Consider the following 22,814-nt stretch of genomic DNA (forward strand, 5'->3'; position numbering starts at 1 on the left):
GGTTAAATGTTTCTTTTTCTGCTGTGAAGTTATTTCAATACACTTTTATGTTTAAAGGTATGGATATGAACTTAATTAAGGTTGTTTTGGGTTTTTTTTTTAAGTTCTGACTATTTAATACATCTTCTCTGCTACCAGCAAAAATTTGAGCATTGTCTCTTTCTGACCCAGAAAGTATAAGACTTCTACAAAAAAGATCAAAGAAGTTCCCAAGAGTTTTCATTAGTCTGATAAGGAGCTCGGAGGAAAGGGGTGAATCTCTGGAATATCCTTGCACGACTGCTCAGAATTCATCGCTTGCAGCTTTTTGAATTTATCTGTGTTTGACTTGACTTGCACCAATAGTCATGATCTTAAATGAATTTTATAGATAGAAAATCCTATGAAATGAAATTCTAAAACTTCATTTAATAATGTCCCTAGATAAAAATAGCTGTTTATTCGTAGGGTCCTCTCTGCCTTGTAGCAGGGTACAACTGGTGATATATTTAGCACTATCACCAGCACTCTCTTCAGCTGAGTTTACAGATGAACAGTTGAGTACATGGATTTATGCAAAAAGAATCCAGACTCCAGTTCTAACCACTGACAAGTCTGTCTCATCAGAAATTAGAGAATGATAAAAAAACAAACCAAGGAATTTAGGTCAAGTCATCCATGGTCAAAAGAAAAAATGTTCTGGATGGTTCTTTTTAGGAATTTACAGACTGCGTTTAATGAGCTTTTATAGCTATTTTAGCTAGAAAAAGTAGAATATGAGAAACAACTATGCCTGCAAATAGGAACAGTTCTTAAAAGCCTAGGGCAGCTGGAGCTTACTAACAAGTTCATTTATTGCTCTGATATTTTGATGTTACTACTTTTTATTCCTTTGTTGACTTCTGAACACTCAAAAAGGATTGGTTGAAAAATTCCCACCAAAATTTTAACTTGATAAAGCTTTGAAATTCAAACAACACAAAAATGCATTGAAGGCATCTGCTTTACTCCACTTTTTTCTATTTTTTACTGAAAAATCTTTGACAATTCTTCAGAGTTCAGTCAAGAAAGTCTTTAGGACTTTCTTCAACAATTGCTTTAGAATCCTCTCTCATTTTGTAGATCTAATGTTGAACACTGTTAGTATTTTAGAGGGGTATGTTTGGTCTGATATTAGAGCTGAATGAAATGTCTGTGAGAAATGGAGGTGGGAGTAGTGCCATACCTGTCATTTCTTTGAATGAACAGTATGTATGAAATTTTGAAATTATTGCTATTTTTTTCTTAGAATGAAAATTGGAACTATTTTTTGACTAAAAGAATCTTCTTTTGTTCTTATTTCAGCCCAACAATTCATGCATTTTTTGCTGCAACATAGCCAACATCTGCCTGGAAGGGTAGGATTTTTTTTTCCCCATTCAATTTTATATTCTTGAGGCTGGGCACTGGCAGCGCAGGGCACGTAATGCCTAATCTGTAGGCAGCCACATCTTTTATTGGTTTTCTGGCTCTGCCTTTCCCTTTGTCTCCTCTGTGAAAAGCATGAATTTATGGCAAATCTTTCAACGCTCATTCCCCTCCATGGTATTAACTTATGACATCTATGCAAGTGGTGCCTAGCCACTGAAGGTACCTGAAGATAGCTGATAGGATGTGAAAACACACCGTTAATGCAAGAAAGACAAATCCTGAGTCTGCAGTTTGCTTGACTAGCTGGATGATAAATATTCTGAGAGGATGTTTTCTGATGTGGAATTCAGAAAGTCCTCACTCTTTGTGAAACTCTCTTCTTCATCTATGATCTTTTTAATCAGTGTCTTACATCTTCTAAATAATTATGAGAATCAAAACCCCTATGCACTGTAATGGAAGGAGGTACAATATATGTCCAATTAAACTAGTGTAATAGAGTTAACTGTCATTAAAAGACAGCCTGAAGCAATCAAATATACAGGAAGAATTAACTGTGCAGTTAAGAAATACATCAGATTGCAGTATTTTTGTCAGTTGTCTTACAGTATTAATCATTGCATGCTGCAGCATGTACCACTACTGCTCTTTATGTCTTGACCTTCATCTGTCTGCCTTCAGTGTTCTATATAATCTTCATCCTGAACAGATCTCTATTTCTTCATAAGGCATAATAAAATAAATAACTCCTTTTTGTTCTGGCTTTTCATTTCCAGTGGAATCTGGATATTTTGTCCACTTTAAAAAATCAAGATGGGAGATGGCTATGGTATTTTAGACTCATGCTGACCTGAAAAAAACTTGACAAATGTAAGGAACAAATGAACTGGATTCAAAGCCAATGCATGAAAATTAATGATCAAGGTAAACTGAGTAATACCTACCTTAAGTTATTCTTTGGCAGCAGCTATTCATTACATTCATTCTGCAAAAGGTGCATTTGTAAAAAGTGCAATTTCAAAGAGAACAAGACTAGATTCTGTGGAAACTTAATAAATTCTAATCGTGCAAAAAGTGGTGCCAGCCAATTTAACACAGATTTTGAGAAAACAAACAAACAAACAATTAAAACTTCATTTTTGCTCAAACAGAATATTAGTTTTGGAACTCTGCTGTTGACATATGCTTGTCTAGCTTTTTTCCCAGTTATTTTGTTTTGTGATATAATTTACATAATTGCTACTTTTACTGTTACTCAAATATGCAATTAAAAAAATCTAGGTATTCTGGTTTATAATGGGTATCAACCCTCCAGAGTGCAGTGATTTACATAATTACTATAAATGCACCATCAGTAACTAAATTGCATGTCCCTGTGTTACTCTTTCAGCTCCTATAATCTTCTCTCTTACTTTGACTGGCTCCTATTTTTAGACAATACAAGAAGTTTTCCGGTAATAACAAGGCTGCATTGACTTCACTTAGCTTTGGGTTTTTTTTGAGCAAAGCAGAAAAATGAATTATTTCATAGGAACAAAGAATTAGACATGCTGTCTAATGTCACTGAGTCCAGCATCTTGCTGTTGCACACCACGCACTCCCCTTTCTATGTTTTTGCAAGCAACATGTAAAAAGCAGTTAGGTTTTTTTGCCCCCAAATGCTTGGAAGGCTGTTCCAGAACTTGATTGCTCTATTGAATAAGAATTATCTTTCATTTCCATCCTAAACTTAATACGTTTATGTTTTGCATATTTAAATGCTGGGTATAAACCAGTCATGGTTACTGCTGCTTAAGTGGTGTTTGCTAGTTTACTGAGGCTGGTACAGCTATCACAGACAGATCATTTGGTGTCCATAAAATAGTTGCAAAGAAGAGAAGAAAGTCTCTCCAAAGCAAAGAACATGAGACTTCAGAGTCTGAAAAGGAGAAATTTTGCAGTGTCCCATCTCTTGTTTCCTATGTTTGCCTGCCATTCCTTTCCATGGAAGTCTGCAGTGCTTTTGTCTCCAAAAGAGCTGTACCTCTGTATTTACCGGAGGAGTGTGCACTCAGAGGTCATCTCTCTCTGATTCAGTTTTGAAAAAGTGTACGTTAACTATTCTAGCCAAAGCACTTTCTGGCTTTCATCTATGGAAGAAAGATTTTGCTGTCCTTCTGAGGAAGAAAAGAGATGTAAAGAAATGGAATGAGGACAATGAAATGAGGATGATGAAAGGATGACATGGAAGAACAGATTAAGGGGAGATCTTCAATATTTAAACAAATTCCTACTGTTTAGGAAGTGTGCTGACAGTCCTTCTTGGTTATTTTGATGTTCCCTTTACTTCAGATTTTAATTTCTCATTTTGCTGTTCATAAATGTTTTCTATTGTCTGTACGAAAGTCCTACCCAAGTCCTTCCAGGAGGCTGCTGTTGCGTTATAGTTATTGGACTTGCACTTCAGATATAAAGTTATATAGGGTCAAGCTCCACTCTTACTCACTGGATCAAAGTTTCATCTTATAAGCACTGTTAACTATAAAAGCCAGTTTCAATTTACTTTAAAAAAAAAAAAAAAGAATCTATTGCGCTATTTACTTTTGAAATTAAAATGTATGATCTAATAAATATAACCAATATAACCTAAGAAACAGCTTAGATACGAAGCTTTTTGTTGCTGGAGGTCGGATCACTTTTACAACAGGTATGGTGGTCTTAAGTCACTTTTGAGACAGCTCACAGGGTGGCCTCCATTTGCAGGGAAAAAGAAACAACTACATGGGCACTTAGTGCCAGTCTCCCGAGGAAGCATCTCTGCCAGACTCAGTCGCTCTCAGTGATTCCCGATTCCCACCATTTTGCCGATGTGCCAATTAAAAAAGTCTGAATTTTAGTTGTTACTCCAGTAAGTTAAGAGCCGGTACGCTGTATGTCAAGACTGTTATCATCTCTGTGATAGGCTAATGGGCTAGGTGAGGCTCAAGCCAACAGTCACTGAAATCACCGAGCAGGAAGCATATCCCATCCTGAAATCCCCCTGGCACAGTCACGTGGCCACCAGCCAGCTTGGTTAGACTTTTACCAACACTGCAGCATAAACTGCCCTAGGGCGCAGGGGGGTTAAAATCATCTGAAATGGTCCCTGCTTCCTCCCAAGCCTCTGCTGCCAGCCTTCACTGTGCGGGTGCCAGTGACAGTGCCAGTGGGGACACATGGGGATCAGTCCTGGCTGGAAAATGACCCCGTGCTGTTGGAAGAAGGGAAGGCAGGAGGCAGGAGGAGAGGGGAGTGCTCTTCAGCTGGTGAAAAAAAGTGAACTTCAAATGGGTGTTATGACTTTGATAAAAGGCACTGTCAGATCAGGGTAAGCCATCACAAGCTCTTCCTCTGTGACACTGTTCCTCTGGGAAAAACCGTTCAGAGACCTCAGAGCTATTCTAGTACCTAAACTGGAGTCTGGTGCCCTACAGAGACCCACCTGGTTTCCAGCTACTACCCCAGAAGGGGGTCTCCTCCTGCCCCTGCGTCTCCTGGAGGTCCTGTGTGCTATTTGTCAGGGTTGAGCAGACATCTTGGACATCCTTGAATACCCCAGGTTTGCTAAAATACCACTAGATGCCTGTTTAAACCCCTGAATGCTTCTATATTGCCAACTTCATTTCATATGGAAGCTACATTTTTGGTGATTAAATGAGCTTTTGCTAGTTTACTGAGTACAGAATAGTTCACCACCACCAGCAGGTTGCATTTGTAATAAACTATAGCAATACCAGAAATAAAAATGATAGAGCAAAACTTGTTCTTACTGAATAGCTGACAAATAGCAACAATTTTATGGCTTGATAACTTGAGGAAGACATGTTCTTTAGTCTCTAAGATTCTGATTTTCAGTATTCACAAGTCAAAAGAACCAAGATGTCAAGCACCTTAAAAAAACTGGTCTATTTTTATCTATCTGCATCATTACTCCGTGACAGATTTTATTTTCTGTGCTGCGGGTTGCGAAGTTTCTCTTCATTGTATTTATATGTGACTGCAAGCTACAGAAAGTAATAAAAATGCAGCTTGCTGAAAATGGTATCTTTATTTGGGTAATAAAGAAGTTAAGATTAAATATTTTATTAAATATGCTTCTGTGTTTTGCTATAAAAGATGTCAGAGAAAAAAGGCTTAAGGAAACAAGCCTTCCAATGCATTTGTAAAGTTTTGCTGAGTCTTTAATTTTTAATGCTTCCTGTATACAAGATGAAGAAGAAACGAGATAAACAGAACTATCCCAGCTTGTACTTTGTTCAGGAAAATATCAACCTGGCAGGTACAAGAAAAACAACTGACACCAATGAATAATCTGTCCTCACCACTCCCGTATAAGCCACTCATGCAGACTCTCCATCCTAAGGAGCGAAATGATCAAATATCAAATGCCGTAAGTCCCTCTAAAAATCCTCAGATACGTGTTTCCCTTCCTTGTGGAAGGATGAAACACAAGAGACCAGTACCAGAACAGAAGGGCTGTAGCTTCCCCGGCATCCTTTGGTAAGATGTCTTTTGTATTAAAAGTATGTTGCTTGCAAATGCAACTCAGTGTTTTCCCTGCTGAAAGATGTTCCTTGCTATATCTATTTCTCTGCATTTTTAGCTTAGCACCTTCCCTTGAAGCGACGGAGCATGAACCGCACCTACACCACCGAGGGCTTCCTGTCTTCCCAGGTGCTGTTTAGTTTGGATAGCCTGGAGGGATCTGGCCCCAGAACGGTGAAAGGAAATCTGGTTTCGAAGTTTCTTGAACCTGCTAACACACTGGAACATTTTCTCCCATCGATGACTCAATATTTTCACTTTCAGATAGCACTGGACTGGGAGACCAGAGAAAAGCTCAGTTCAGGAAAGCTGTGCTGACAACCCTTTCAAACCACAGAGGGCAATAAAGTACACGGAAATTATGCTGCAATTAATTTGCAGGAGTCAGTTATCTGCTAATCTGTTGGGTTAAAAATATCTACACATGGAAATAATTTGGAGTGATGGGGACAATTTGGTTGATCTTGATTTAAATCCAGGAGTCCGTAGCCAAGCCAAACTCCAGTTGCTCTTGGTGAGAGACCTTTCTGACTAAAGGCTGAACAGGCTGGGAATATTTGTAAACAAAACCCAAGGTATTTGTTCATTAATGCATGTGATTTTCAGAACTGAAACAAGACAGCATGAAGAGTCAAATCTGTTTCATGTGCAAAAGCTACTTGGTACACACTTTTGTACTAGATTTACAGATATGAGTCAAATAATGCCACACACTTTGGTGTTATCAAACTTAGATTAATGTACACCAAAAAGTAAAGAAAAGTACATTAAACTACATTTAGGGTTTTTTAAAAATTTCTAGTTCTGTTTATATCTGGAATAAGGAGGGTTTGCAGATTAGGTATTTAGATTTTTCAGACATTCTAATGCACTGTTCAGCTTTTCGTTGAAGACTGACACATCTTCCTTCTCCGGGGTTTCCTTGGAAACTGAAGCTGAACATTTTTTCTAGGGCTCCCATTCCACAGCTGCATCTCGTGCAAAGTACCTACTGAGTACGGGCATCATGAATTGGTAGGAAAGCAGGGATTTTCTATAGGAAGGACTGAGTGGTGATTGTTTATCTGACTCTAAACTGCATAAATAAAATGAATGAAGTACCAAGTTGCTCCTTTCCCCCCCAGATATTTAAGACTGAATGAGCTGCCTACCTGAAGTGGCATGCACTCTGGGCAAGTTTAGCAGAGACTGATAGTTTGAGGCACTGAGCTTTCTCCAATCCACAAAAAGTCAGAGGGGATGGAAAGCTCATGGCAACCCTGAGGACTGGGTCTGTAGTCAGGACCATGCTCTGCAGGGTGGAGTTCAGGTTCAGTCTGAGACGTTTTTACTTTTGGTTTTTAATAGGAGAATTTGGTCCTTGGAAATTTGGTCCTGTCATTGGAAACTGACTCAGCCGCTGTAGATACACCATGTCTTTGTAGCTCTCAAAGTGTAGGTCTTCATTTCTGGGCTTTTTTTTCTATATATGAATTTTCCAACTAGATAATGGCTTAGAAAATTGTAATAAATGCTCCCATTACTCATTGACTATTTAAGGGACTAGGTGGCTGCAATGGCAGAGCAATGACAAAGTTTTATTTTGCACTAGGAGGGGAAACTCAAACCTTGCTCTGCATACATGCCAATGGCCATTCATAACCAAACCACCCATTTCTGAGTACCTGCTTGTTTGAGCTGCGAAGTCAACTTGAGCTAGGAGCTACATCACATCTGTGTGTGTCACTGGTGATGAACATCATTTATCCATGCTATCTCAATATGCTAACTAGCTTTTGCTCCACCTCCAGCTCTGATTTTAGGTGGATATATTGCAGATTTTAGACTTCAAGAAAAGCTTGCACTATTTAAGATGGAAAGTTTATTATTTGCACTCCAATGATTTATCAGGTAGTCAGGTCACATAACCTATCTGTTTCCTGAGAACTGAGTTCCTGTTGTGGACAATCCCAAGTTTGAATTGAGAATTTAATTTCCATACAAAGCTGTAGTTGCTGGGCATATCCTTGGCAGAAAGCTCTATTTTAGAATATTTGAGGACACAATTTTTGTTTGACTGTGTTCACACACTGTGTCTTCTAATGGGAATTAAAAGTATTTTTTCCAGTGTTAGCCTTGCTCTAGTTCTGCCACCTCTAACGAATAGTCAGTTGGGATATTCCTGAAAGAGAGAAACCCCATTAAGCTTGAATCTGCAGTCAGGAAAATAAAATTCAAAGAAATTGTGGTGTGGTTTTTTTTTTTTTTAGATGGGTTCTTCAAGCAGACAAATGAAACACTTACTAATATTCCAGATTTTCTTATCCATTTTCTAGGCAGGCCAGGGCTTACTTCTTACAACTCTGATTAGTCTACTGGGACTCCTCCTCTGTAATTAACTTCTGAAGTAATTCTTAAATGCCGTGTTCTATTTACTTCCAGTAGTTATCAGATGACATGTCCTGCCCTTTAGCAGTAGTTTATACACATGGCTAATTTTTTTTAAAATTATGCATGGCTAGAATAAACTAATCTGTTGCTTTTCAGTGTCCAGCCCAATGAGGCAGTGAGTCAATGCACATTCACTTCATTAGGAGTGGAAGATGCACAGCATGAACAGAGAGACATTCAGCTTACTGGCTCAAGCTCTAAAAAAATAAGCTACACTTTCAGGTTTTTATTTTGGCAGTTCGTGTAAAATGTATGAGTACTGCACTCTTGCAAACACCTGAATGCCAAAGATAACAGCTTTGCTAGAGAAGCACAGCTTTCTCCCCATCGATCTCTCAATTGAATGACTGAAAAAATCAGGTTTTCTTCCTCTCATGGGATCTTACTGAATAGTTTTGGCTGAAATTTCTGTTGTTGACGGCTTGCCTTCTAGTGGCACACCTTGTGGTGTGGGTCTGGGGTTGGGTTTGGAGGATCTAGGTTCACTTCTTTCCCTGGTTTGTGCTTTCCCTCACCTTTTGAAGCTGTTCCACCTTGCACAGAATATTTAATTGTTCAGCCAGGGAAAAGGAGCATATTACCCAATGTCTTGATGCACTTTTGATCAGACATCGAGCTAGGATGTGGTATGAACGAGCAGGTATGAACATACGAGCAGGTATGACCATAATGAATTGAGTCCCAAGTGGATTGGCCGCCTAGCACGTCCTGCAGCATGGCTACATCCCCCGTCAGATGGATGGATGGAGAAACCGAGCTTCTCCTGAGAAACATCTCCTCCCTCCGGGGTGAATGCCCCCTCACTGTGCCGGTGGGCAACAGCCCTAACACCTCCTCTTTGCTGACTCTGAGAGTGCTGTTTTTGTTTAAAATGCCTGAAATGGAAATGAAATCTTGCTCTCGGTCAGGATGTTTCACTCAACCCAAATTTCTATGTCTTCTGTTGTTATAATCAGAAATACTTTCAAGTGATTTACATTGGCCAGTTATATTTCGGGACTAAGTACTTGGGATGCACAGCCGCTGCCTACAGGGTGGTTTTATAATCATAAAAGTACTGGGGTTCAGCTTCAGGGAACACGGAGAGAGATATTACAGCCCTTTTTAATCTTTTTAAACTATCCTGGAATCTACATTTAACAATAACATAAATACGACCCCCAGTATATCTCCAGATGACTCTTGCCTACCTAATTTAATGGTACTCATTAATATAGTTTAAGTCATTAGCACCTTTTACTAACATGTTTTCTACTTCAAAAATTTGGATTATTTTTTCAAATTCAGACTATTTTCAAATGTTGATATGCTGATAATACCCACATTTGGCATGGGACATGGAACCCTCTCTTGGTACGACAATATGAAGAACATTCTTCAGATCATTTGCAAAGACCATTTTGTTTATATCCAAAGTGTAATACTTTGCAGACAGAGCTTTACAGCTTTGATACTCAACTGTTTTGACAAGCCTTTTCCTACTGGACTTTTGCTACATACATGTATATGTGGAAGAACTTAAATACGAATTAGTAACTTTATCTAGATAAGAAAAATACTGGATACATGTTCAAATAAACAAAATATACAATGTAACAAAAATTTCACAATTTTTACTTACTTTCTTTGTTTTGTCCATTGCCTTCAGTATGGTTATGTTTAAGTCTTCCAAGACAGATAGAACATTTTCATACTCTCCTAAGTGCTGGGAAAAATATTCTAAAAGAAGAAGAAAACCCACGTCATGTATTCATGACCTGAAAAAATCAATATTTCATTAAATATCAATTTTATCAAGTCTGAATTCAGTTATGGTATTATTAACTATCTAAATATATAAAATTACAAGAGTTACAATGAAAGGGATGATTTTATTTTTAAATTTTGTATTATTTCCCTCAAAATAATTCCCAGAGTACTTAAAATACCAAAATCAGTGTTTCAAAACATTTTCTTTCAATAAATGGGTTGCCAAATTGACAAAAATTTAAAATATCAGTTTGAGAGCTGAAAGAGACCTACTTTCAAAATATCTACATTTTCTTTCTAAACTAGATTTTCAGTTTAATAGTCTACTTTTATAGTTACTAGCAGCAAATGAAGTTTTCATGTGTATGTACTAAATCTGATTATATTGCTACAAAAATGAATAACATTGATAAAGCTCTTAGAGGAGATAAAATCAAGTGGGGGCTGTTGTGAGTCGGGGTCAGTTGTTTCTCTCTGAGAAGCGAAGAGGCCATGAGTTGGCCAGATAAGCCTCTAGTCCCAGGTACTGTGATTACATTTTCAACAAATATGATGCATACAAAAGACTTTTAAGAAAAATCATGGAAATAACGTAAGTTGCAGGATGTCCTTGCAGCTGCTCAAAGCAAAGGACATTTCAACAGAAAGAACTGATGTAAAATCAGGGGACATAATTCAATCAGAGGGATTACAGGAGGAGGCAGAGAGGAGGAGGCAACCCTGGGAAATCATGACCTGAGTTCCCATTTGGTCAATGCGGCAAAATACAATAGAGGGAGGCACAGGAAGGAAAAGTGTGAAAAAGAAAGAAAGAAAATGATGTTAAAGCTAGAGACTGTGTTAGACGAGGCATTTAGACATCAGATCACCTGGAAGAGTATGAAAAACAACATCTAAATGGCAGACAGGAAGAACAAGATTAGATAGGAGCTTTTTGAAATAATAAATAGCTATACTTTGAGGCTTTTAAGAGGTCAACGTGAGCTTCTCAAGGGAGTCATGAAAGCATAAGGTTTCAGGAGCACTGCCACATAATCTGGTATTGCCGAGAGGTTGAATGAAATGATTTAGAATGAAAACGTATTGTGAATTAGTATCCTGGAAGTGAAGCTTCATTTCTGAGGACAACTGAGAGAACTCAGAAAGAGCTGTATAATCACTAGCTTAAACACGTGTTGAGTAAATTCAGTACCAGATTCACAGATGAGAAACACCCTAGTGGCAACCTATGAAAGATTTAAAAGGCAGCTGAAGCAGCCCATATTTAATCAAAACAGACAGTAAACAGAGCCAGTGCCTGGCTGAGATCCTCCTCAGCCATCTGGCCAGCCTGAGGTGGCTGGTGGGGTCAGGTGCTGAGCAAATCCGTAAGCCTCCAGTGCAATATCAACAGCAGTAAATCTCTTGTGGAACAATCCCCCCTGCCTTCCTTGGCCAGTTTTCTATAATTTTGGCCAGATTCTCAACCAGCAGAAGTTGTCACAGCCCAGTTCACTTCAGCTGAGTCTCTTCTCATATATTTATAAGCCACAGGCTGAGGTGCCCCTCAGTGGGTAGAGTTATCTTGTGGGTGAGTAAATGACCTAGCATTCAACTTGACAGGGTTTTCAGCTTTTATAGGTCTTCAACATTGTTGACCATTGGAAAATTTATCAGGTTACCATTTGCTGACATCTTTCCCTCAGAAATAGGCTGGTTTTGATAAGTATACCTATTTTTTTTGCATTTTGTGGGAGACCTTGCAGAGATTTTCTGTGAACTGTTTTCTGCTGCAAGCAGCACTCCTAAACCAGGTGCTATAAGATAGCTGGAGAACAAACAGGGTTTTGGGGAAATGACTCACAGCCCAGAATGGGGCACAGAAATGTGTAACTGGGCCATATTCTAGGCCTTGCAGGAGTTTTTTGTGATGAAGGATGATAGGAATTTTCAAACTGCTGTTCTCACTGGCTCAAGTTGGAGGAAAGTAATGAACTTTCCTCCAGTGGGGTACTAATATGACAATCTCTTTCAAAATTGCCAAAGCACTCATACCTCTGAAAATGATGAACTAGCTAGAAAAAATATCTCACATGAAAGGGAAATAAGATAAAAGGTATCTATCTATCTTTACATCAGAACAGATCTCGAAGCTCAGAGAATGTGAAGTATCGATTAAGAAAAGTATTTTCAAAGTAATTTCTGCATGTAATGGATGACAGTCTGAAAGTTTATAAGCCATTTGCATTCTCCCAGGAGTTCTTTCAATGGAAATTATTTTCTGTTTGAGCTACAAAGATTAAACAGAAAAAAAAATTCGTATCACATGGTATGTTCACTTGCACAGGGCTGCTGCAGGCACAGATTATCTCCTTGCCGAAAAAAGGAACTTACTGCAGAGTTCTTCTGTGTCAAGATTGCTGCAAAGATAAGAGGATAGATGGTTAGCGAGCTTAGTAATGTTTCTTGTTGGATTGGTAAACAGTAGGACTCAATATTAGCTTGACTGGGATATGAAGCCTTTCTGCCTGGGCTGTAGCAGGGGATGTGGGTGCCTGGCCCTTGCTGGCCTTGCTCCGCTGCCTTAGGGAGGCTTGTCCTAAGCTGGAGGCTGTAGCTGTGCTGTAGCTGGCTGCAGGCACAGCCTCCCTTCCTGATAATGTTCCCACTGGCACCTTCCTACTCACGGGCAGGCCCCTCTGAAGTTCCTTACCTAGCCTTGGGGTGTCACGGTGCAGAGTCACTGCTCCTCAGGCTTTACACACTTGGTCCTAATGCTAAACACCAGAAATTGCATGGGTGTTTTTTCCACACCTTTCTGCCTGTACTCCTCTTCCGTGGCTGTCATGCTGGACAGCATGGCTCAGAGAGCTTGGCCCTCCATGCTAAATGAGGCGAAAACCCAACAGATTTCTCCTGTTTGCAATCTTCACCGGGCAGTAGCACTCCAGAGGAGAGACAGTACAGCAGGAGGCTAAAACCAGACATAGCCCATCAGCACACATAGTTTCTAAGTCTTTCTGGCCATACAAGACTGTTTCACCAGTACTAACTTCAGCAAAATTAGTGATGTGAAAAGAATAGCTGTATTGCCATATTCCCATATAAATACATAAGTGTATGCAAGTATTCCATACAATTCAAAACTGTTCATTTCAAACAGATTTCATCTTGATCAACTCTTAAGCAATATTTTCTCTGAGGCTTTAATAGTCAAAAGATAGACCATTTGACCTACAGCTCAATTCTGAAAGTTAGCATATTGACTTTCTTCCAAGGAGGAGAAGAAACTGATTAATAAGAAACTCAAAAGCATGAATGTCCTTTTTTAATCTTGCTGAGGGGTGAATATTGAACGGCTGATTGCACTTAAGGTTTTTTCACTTATCTTTTTAATGGGATTTTTTTATTGACCTTTTAATAAAATGATGACACAGTATTATCTTAAAGTCACTTTCACCAATGCTAACTTCCATACACCTAGCTTTTATTTCATGAGAGAGAGAGAAACAGACAGAAATTGCATGATCCTAGGTTGTCACAAACTTGCATACTCAGGGCTATAAAAACTTCTGAACACTTTTAATTGATGATGTAAATGAGATTTTCCCACAACTTTTATTAACTAAAGGTGACCTGATCTGCATCTGAATGGGCCAAGTTGGACGGCTGCAAATGGGTCTTGCATCTGATTTTTCCAATGAACTTGGTGGCAGGTACAATGACATTTGTAGTAAGAATTGGTGCTGACGCTGAGAAACTTAACTCTTAGGTCAACAGACGTTCACTCCTTGAAGCAAACTGAAACCCTGAAAGCTGGAGTTGCCCGAGTCGAAAAGCAGTGACAGAATATGATGATGTTAAATGACAGGAGTTTGCTGTTATGATGCCTACTCTTTGTTCATTGTCCCTGCATTTTTTGCCCCTTCACATCATCTGCCCTATTGCCTTCTCTTTGTAAAAGACATTTCTGCATTTCTTAATGTACAGCTTGATAACTGTGTTTAAAACAGCCTTTTACATTGTTAGCCAGTCAAATTCATGCTCACTTTTCAAATTTCACGTTAAAATCCATTCTGGTCCTTGTTCTTCTGCAGTATCCTCAGCAGTGTGGTAGCAATATAGCAAGGGAGTGGCTCAGAGGCTTTCAGCATTGCTGTCATCAGAACATCGCTGTTAGTCCTATTGACAGGAGCGATGCAGCCACAAATGGATGAGTAAAAATGGAAAAGTATTTGGGTGCTGAATTCATTTTCAGTTAGAATTGGACACCTGAATAACAAGAAAATTATTGTCCAAAGTGATTTGTGCAGCAGCTTTCAGGAAGCCTGTGACAGAACATAGAAATGACAGAGTGTGGATTTCAGTCTAGCATAGTCATAGTATTTCCTTCTCTATTATAAATACCCTCTAAGGCTCCATTGTTCTTGGCATCCTATTTGAAGGGGATGCTGTTCTAGGCAGGGAAACTATGATTTTGTGTCACTGATTATTCCATTCTCTCAGAAATAATAACATGCTGCTTCAAACACAGTCATGAACAAACCTAGAAATTCTTTTTCTGTATACAAACAATTTTGAGCTCCCTGCAGGATGCTACAGAAGCAATTAAAGAAGTTTGGAATATATTTAATAGTACAGGAGTGAGGTGCACACCAGAGGGCTGTCTCTGCAACTCAATACTCAGGTTTATCACGGGCATCTGTTCATCATTTCAGTGGGTACGTATGCCAAGGATGCTTCTGCTTAGACCTATAATCTGGCAATGCTGAACATGTTATTTGCAAGATTTGCTGGATGACTCACATCCAGGCACCAGCACTCCACTCCTGATAAGCACCCAAAGCATAGGGTGCAGCCAAATGCATTCACATCGTGTCAGCACGATCATTTTTTAAACTTCTGCTCTCAATTTGCTTTCTGACTACTAAATGCAGTCCTTTTACATGTCCGACTTTGTCTAAAATGTTCTCTACCTAATAACATGAGCTATTTTTAAAGGACTATTACAAATATTCCACTGAGCAGTCCTGATCACTGCAAAGTTGATCATACCTGTTGCTCAGTGACAGAAACATAAGTAAATTCACTTGAATGAACTGTGGCAAAAGGGCCTATTTGTGGTACCTCTGGAAGTGGCCCAAAATGTAGGAGTGGAAAGGAGCTGTGATCACGCTCTTGTTCTGCCCACCACAGTCAGCTGTGACCGGGGCCAGCCAGGAAGGAGGGAAGGTTAAAGCTATTCCATCCATCCACTGGTGTGAATCCACTGATCCACAGCCCCATCCACTGACCTGACACATACCATTCTCTGGGACAAAAGGCACCTCTAGGCAAAGGTACCAGCAGAATATCTGCATATATTCCCTGGACCACAAGAAGAGGCAATGACATCTCTTCAGTACAGGAATTATATATAAAGTGTGGACTCTGGCTTCTAAAGCAGTTATTTGATTGAAAAATTCAATACTGTATGAAAAACCTTATGAACTAACTTAATTGAGGAAATTCATTGCCATGACTATCATAGCTGGAGAAGGATAACACTTTCTTCTTTGGATCTCTCTTCATTCTCAGATATGAGAAGGATTTATTTCAGAGGCTTGAACAAACTCTTTTTGGGTCCCATTTGCACGTCTCTTTGCTAAATTTAGTTTTAGGGAGGAAAGTTTGAGGCTGGTATCCCCTATTGTTAAGTAGAAGCATATAATTTGTGACTGAAAGGAATTGTTACTTAGACTGTGCAAGGATAACTGAATAGTCATCCATGGACAATCTCAGCCAAAAAGCTGTAAGCTCTTTGCAACAAGAAAGCCTGCATACCATCCCACTTCAAGTCAGTGAAATGAGATAAGTGCTCCAACACTACAGAGGGTGTTGTGCAAAGGAGTCTTATACGTGCATTTCCGTTTTAAGGATATTCTGCTTCACAGCTCCTTTGCAACAGCAAAGACCTTTTTGCTCAGGTTTCTTCAAGGTTTCTTATCAGCAGAGGCAAAACTGCCTCTTGCCATCAGTAGGACGAGGTTTTGGGACAAGCCCAGGCGTTGGCCTCTTGCCACAGAAAAGGGAGAGGAGGAACAAGGGGCAAAAGTGGGACAGAGCTCCTGGGGCTGGTCCCTGGGGAGCCCTGAGGACACTGCTGCTCTTCAAGCCCAGGGCTAGCTGGATTGTGCACCCTCTGGCCTTTCAAATGCAGCAGCCAACTTGGCTTTCTGGGCTCTGACACAGGCAGTGGGGTCATGGCTGTTTTAATGTCCCAAATTGTGCCTTACTATGTAATTGCCTAGTTTGCTTATGCTTAGCTCCAGGCCAAGTGATAACTTCAGAATAGTCACTTACAGCTCTGTGTGTGGCAGGACTAGAGGAGAGAATAAAGTTGTTGTTTTTTTTTTTCCTGACTAACAACTCGTCTGAAAAAAAAAAAACAAAACAACCCTAGTCCTTTGCATTAGGCAATGATTCACAGGGATGCAATGACTACATGGCTGGCTAGCCACCTTAATCATCCCAGCTATAACAGTCTCTGTGTTGCTAAGAGTCATAATAATATTAAAAGTTGTGGTGCCTGCTAAAATCTGTAGAGAACTGCACAAGGGCTGCAGAGCTATGATTTTTTTAGCTGAGTCTGAATCACACCAACCTAAACAAGGAGATGACAGGCAATATCATGGTGGCTCTTTTGCCACAAGGAGCAACTTTCAGAGTTTTCACACCATAGAAGATGATAATGTTTCAACTTCTGTTTTTGTCCCAAAATGATTTTTTTTTAAACTGAGATTATTTATTGTTACACAAAATAAAATGTTTATTTTGGTTTATTAAACTCCTTGGAAATGCACATGCTGATAGAGATACCAAAACTGCTGTGGTTCTCTGGGAAACCAGATTATGGAAGGGACTAGGCCCTCAAACTACACCTACCATTAAGCAGTGAGCTCACTGCTAGGAAGCCGATGTTATCATCTGAAGAACTGAACCGAAATGAAATATTCTAGCTCAGCTCCATTTAGGTCAATGCAATTGAAGCTACTCATCACCGTTTGATTTTCCCAGTGTGAGTGATTCTCATTTTTTCTGCAGAAAGCTGAATTTCCCATTAAAAATAACCATTCATACGGAAAATTTCCAAGCAACTCTATTTGCAGCTTGTCTGTCTGACCAGAGGATCTGTTAGCCTCAGGACTGTGTAAATCATTCTCAGTGAACTTGTTTTGTTCAGTCATGAAATACTAAACTGTATAATGAGCTCATTCTGACCAGTATCTTGCCTTTTTCTCTGTACTTCATTTCCAAACTGATTTCTGTAGCTATTGTCTTGAAAAGTCTGAGAGTTAAAGCCAATAGCTGCAATTACGTCTCTTAAATAGTAGAAAACGCACCTTTCTGATGTCGGTGCTGCACCATGTGCCTGAAGTTCTTATTTAATCTAAAAGATCTAGTTTTTAAGAACGGTCAAAACCCAATGTATTCTTTTCCTCTTGCAATTTTTTGCATTCAGTAATTCCTTTTTAGAAAAAAACAATTTTCACTCACCTGCAGTTCACCTAATTAAAGAGCCTGTCTGTATCTCATGTTGTTTTTAATAAATCTTTTTTTTCGTCATTGTACTTAGAAGTTCATTTTTTTTTTCTGTGTACTTGTATCGAACCGTGATAAATCAGCAATAGCATGAGACTAAAATATGCCTTCCAACTGAAACAAAAGAAAACTATCCAAGGCACAGATAATTACTATCCTTAGACTACTGTTAAACTACTGAGGATTTGTCATTATTATCTTTACAACCAGGGTCTTGAAGGAAGCACTGTGGTCCCATATAACATGCATTTCATTTTAATTTCAGTGCATAGTACTGGGCTGCAGGCTAATGCAGTCCGAGGGGTTCCCACAATTGCAAGGATAATGCTAACCAACCTCTTGCTCTCAGACATCAAATTGGCATCCTTTTGGAGTTTGCTATTAGGGCAGATGATCTCAGCATTTCTCTTTTGACCCAAGGGAGGAACTAGGACTCTGCTAATGAAGACCTGGGCAGGTGGGAGGGAGGTGGACTCACTTTGGGGCTGAGACCTAAATGTAGATGGCCATATGTGCGCTGGGTGTCCAACCTCCCCTGCCAGGCAAAGGAGCCCCAGTGTATTCAATGGAGTTGAGGGTTTTTCAGTAGACCAGCTAGCAGGAGCCTGAGTAATTGGATATAACATAGGCATCTAGTGTTGTTTCAGATGCTCTAGCATTTCTCCCACCACATATGTCCCAACTGCTTCCCCTGTGTCATCCTGTCCACCTTGGGCTAATGTCGCAGGTGGGAGCATCTTAAATGCCTTACGCCTGGGCAACAATGCTGAAGCCTATGTGAGCAGAATTACTTCTTAGGCTCCAGTGACTTCATTGACTATGAGGGAGCCTTAGACACCCTGCTGACAAATACACATGCAACTGTAAACGTGTCTCCATAGTGCCAAGTCCCATCCCTACATGTCCAGTACATGCACCATGACAGACTCTCCCAAATGCCCAGCATAAACTCGGTGCTGCAGGTGGCTGAGGCTCTCAGGTCCTCAGCAAACTCATCTCTGGCTTGTGCATAGTTTAACTTGTGCCACACACAAAGGCTTAATGGTACCTCCCTACCTTTGGGAGGTTGCCTGTGCCCCAGGTCTCCCTCAATAGTTCTAGCATCCCTCCTACCTTGTAACTAATGTCCTGGCTGAGGACTTCATTTTACCAATGAGAAAAGTAAGAAAAACAAGACTGATTCCTCACTGACTCATATGAGTCAGTGATCAGTGAAGCATTTATTGCACTCTCTCTCCAGCAGTGCTGCAGACTGAATCCCCTTGAGATCATCTGCATATCTCTTGGTTTGTAACTTTGCCAAATCTTCTCATTATCTTCTGACACCTTTTCCCTGAGGATGCCATTATGCAAAAACAATTTCCATGAAAGTTACGAGTGGGGGGAGGGGAGGGAGAAGGATAAGAGTAAAAGGGAGGTTTACATTTGCAATGACTGCTAAAACCTATTCACTAAACCATTAACCGTGTCAAGGATTCTTGCTCTGCTGAAACATAGGCTCGTCAGACTTGACATTAAAATTAAGCAGGGGCAGATTTACCAAGGAAATGAGCTGTAAAAGCATTCACCCCATAAGCCACAAATTTCAAACTTCTCCTCCATACTTCTCCCCATGTATAAGAAGACCTGTGCTGCTGATACTTTTCTCTACTTTCTGTACAACTATTCAGGCAATAACACATGTAAACAAACCAGCTATATTTCTGCAGAATTACCTCCTCTGAAGCTGAACTGTGCTGCAATACTGTCTTGCACGCAAGCTGTTTAGCATTCACTAAAGGCAGATGTGAAGACCGGGTACTGCAATCTATTAATTGTTTAGAGCATGCTAACCCCACAAGTTAGGGTTTTCTGAGTTGCGATAATTGGGAGTTTAAATAGCTTCTGCAGTAATATTACAACCCCCAGGCAGCTGCACTGAACATACGCACATAATGGATTTAGAAACCAGATGAGAGCCCATAGAAATGTTAAGATACAAACTAGGTAGTAAGAATGATGCACACATTATTAAAGTACTTAAAATATCAAGCTTACAACAAAAATATGACTTTTGTTCCTGATTAGATGCAAATACGGGAGGAAGAAGATCTTCAGATTTGGATTTGGTGTATACATTATGATTTAGTGATTCAAAAGGGCCAAGAAATTAAATAGCAATGGAAATAACACCAAAAAATTATTCAATATTTTTCAAGTGGAAAGTCAGCAAAGCCAGTCACATTCCATGATTCGTCTTCCTGTTTAATCTGTGAAACATTCTTGTGCTCCAATTTGCTCCTAAAAATAGTGTTTAGGAGAATATGTCAAGAAACACAATGCTTAAGGTTGCAAGACAACTCCACTCTTCTCTCCTCAGCCTTAAAACTTCTCAGATATTGCCTTTGTAAAAGTCTGCAATTTTTGAAAACATAAACCATTTCTTGTCATTACCATCACCGGTTTAACTCTATCTTCAGGTGGCTTTGAGCATCAGTCCCTGATAGCCTTTTCCTTGAGCTGTGTGTACTGATTGTGCCATGATAGTACAAATTGCTACACAACCAAAGTAAGTGTTTCACGTTCACTTGATAGAGGAGTTAATAACCAGGATGCTCCAAGACAGCAGAGCATGTGGGTCTTCAGCTTCAAAATTACTTCAGCTATGACCTGCAGACCATCTCCCCCATGAGCTGTGTGTTGTCACTCTCCTTTTCAGCCCCGGGAAAGACTTCTGGTGCCTTTGCAGCACCTGCATTTGCCTCCAATACCCTTCCCATTGCTCCCATCAGCCCTGCAGAGCCTTGTTGAGCACTGTGTAGCTTGGAGCTGAGGTTGTAGGGGGACAGAGGGGTGAGGAACCACACTGGCTTTCCTTCACCCTCACAAAACTCCTCTGAAAAGATTAACTCAGCTTTCAAGTAGAGTGCATTGAGTTTTTTTGAGGTCTCAGGACAAGCACTGACAAGCTCCCAACCATGACATTACAGATGTATAACACAGATGTCATGTCAAATATGTGTCAAATCAGGAGGCAAAGATAAGCTCTTCCTCTTGCTCCTTCCCTGCTCACAGCCATGCCCTCATGTTGGTCTAACTTGTACTGTGGTGTCTTGGCTCCTACTCAACACACTGTGGGGATCTACCTTGGCCTCCTGATACCTTCAACAGAGCTTAAGATGCTGCCCAGATTCTTACAGTGTGCTTATTTCTGGGCAATCCGCAAAACACTTAAACCATTATGAATAAGGGGAGAAGGATCGTTGTACAACTCTAGGTTGAAGCTTAAGTCTTTAATAATCACTGCTCTTGATTTCTTGCCTTTTTTTTTAAGGGTCTTTAAATACAAGACACTGCTTTGCCATAGATGCAAGTGCTAACTGCATGCTAGGAAATGAGAACCTGGAGACCTGGCTGTAACAGCCCAGACCTAATCACTGCTAATCAAGTGGTTAAACATTGGACCAGGCTGCCCAGGGAAGTGGTTGAGTCACCATCCCTGGAAGTATTTAAAAGACGTGTAGATGCGGCGCTTAGGGACATGGTTTAGTGGGCATGGTGGTGTTGGGTTGACGGTTGGACTCGATGATCTTAGAGGTCTTTTCCAACCTTAATGATTCTATGATTCTATGTTGCATCAACGCAAAGCCTTTTCTTACACTGACAGAGTGAGGGCATCTGAGTGGGGACCCTCCGTAACAGCTTCTTTATACTATTTAATGGTGTGTGTTGAATAGGGATTGGCCAAAGTTTTCATGAGATCCTGGAAAGCACAAATAGAAGTGACTTTCAGTGGAAGTCAAATGCCTAATTGGCTTTCAGCCTTAATCTGAAGTAATGACAATACTGGAAACTGCATTTAAGGAAGAACAGTTAACTGCTACCCTCCTAAAGCAGTCACCTTGTGCTAATTACACATCAGGAATGCTAGTTGTATGGCCTAATCAAACCACTCTACTGTCTCTTTACGTAGCTTTTGAAGCACAGTATCCCTGAATAATCAGAAGTTGCTTGTTTTACTGAAGAATGTTAAAATTGATTTAATGTATGAATTAATTCTTGATATTATCTCCCTGCCTTCATTAACAAACAGGAGACTGGCATTCACTGGGTCACCACAGTGGCCCATTGGCCCAGTGTCCTCTTGTTTCTTTGTGGTCATAGGAGGCTTTAAAAAAAACCAACAACTTATGTTAAGGCCTTGTGAACAGGTATGAGCTAGTCTGCCCATGGGGGGAATTTCTGTGTAACTCTGTGTACCTAGTAGTTGGCCTATAAACTAATTATTATATTAGCTTATGGTTCAGTGGATGAAAGACCCCGCCACAAATTTAATTGTTTACAATTTATCTTTTTGATTGCCAGTTCCTACAAATATAATTCTTGTATTAAAACACCTTCAAGAAAGGTAAAACATTGTAGCAATATTAAAATATGGGAAAAAATAACTTCCTTTTTGCATGGACACACTACTTCACCTAATTTGGTTGTCTAGATAGTGATAGCATCATTATTAATCTATGTTGTATATATTAACTTATACATTTGTTTCTGGCTGTATCAAAAGAAAAAAGGAATGGAAGTTAAAAAAATCAGGCAATCAATTTGTATGGCGTGTCTTTACCGGTATTTATTTAATATTTAAAATGTTATAAAAAGGTAATGTAGATTTTATGAAATAGAAAGAAAAAAATAGCCAGTCTACACATAAGTACATTCATAAATTGCAAAATATATGTCCAAATGATGTACTGAGGAAAGATCCTTAGCTAATGAAAATTTTCAGTAAAAGCAATCATCTGCCCTGAATGAATAACCTGTACTTTAGGGTCTAGACAAATTGTAAATGTAAATTCATCCTGGCATAATGAACTCCTATTCAACCTATCTCTTGGAAAATTTATGTGGTGGTAACTAATTCCTACTCATCTTTTTTCCTGGCGATTATGGTCACTGCAGTACCAATTGACTCTTCTTTTACTTTGTAAAAAGATAACACCTGTCTGCACCAAATAGCAAGATGCAGAGATCATAGCCAGTTAGGCAGACACATCCTTAATTACTGGGAAGTTAAACCCCCTATTATTTGCCCTGCTATCACACTGAAAATAGTAGTTGCTTATTGTAGCAGTCTTCCATAGCCT

The 22,814-nt window shown here is 39.6% G+C and overlaps 1 protein-coding gene across 2 annotated transcripts in view; it reads right to left on the minus strand.

The window, feature by feature from the left end:
- NECAB1 (N-terminal EF-hand calcium binding protein 1) overlaps window positions 1–22,814 on the minus strand; it is a 69,862-nt gene that overhangs the window by 24,538 nt on the left and 22,510 nt on the right. Inside the window, exons 4-5 of one of the 2 annotated variants that reach the window (XM_076332172.1) lie at window positions 12,505–12,530; window positions 10,004–10,101 (exon numbers count right to left, since the gene is read on the minus strand). In XM_076332172.1, the coding sequence (XP_076188287.1) occupies window positions 10,004–10,101; window positions 12,505–12,530 (124 nt within the window). The remainder of the gene's footprint in view (window positions 1–10,003; window positions 10,102–12,504; window positions 12,531–22,814) is intronic. The other variant, XM_076332173.1, reaches the window with a different exon arrangement.

The sequence above is a fragment of the Aptenodytes patagonicus genome, chromosome 2, assembly GCF_965638725.1.
Source record: "Aptenodytes patagonicus chromosome 2, bAptPat1.pri.cur, whole genome shotgun sequence".
Classification (NCBI taxonomy): Eukaryota; Metazoa; Chordata; class Aves; order Sphenisciformes; family Spheniscidae; genus Aptenodytes; species Aptenodytes patagonicus.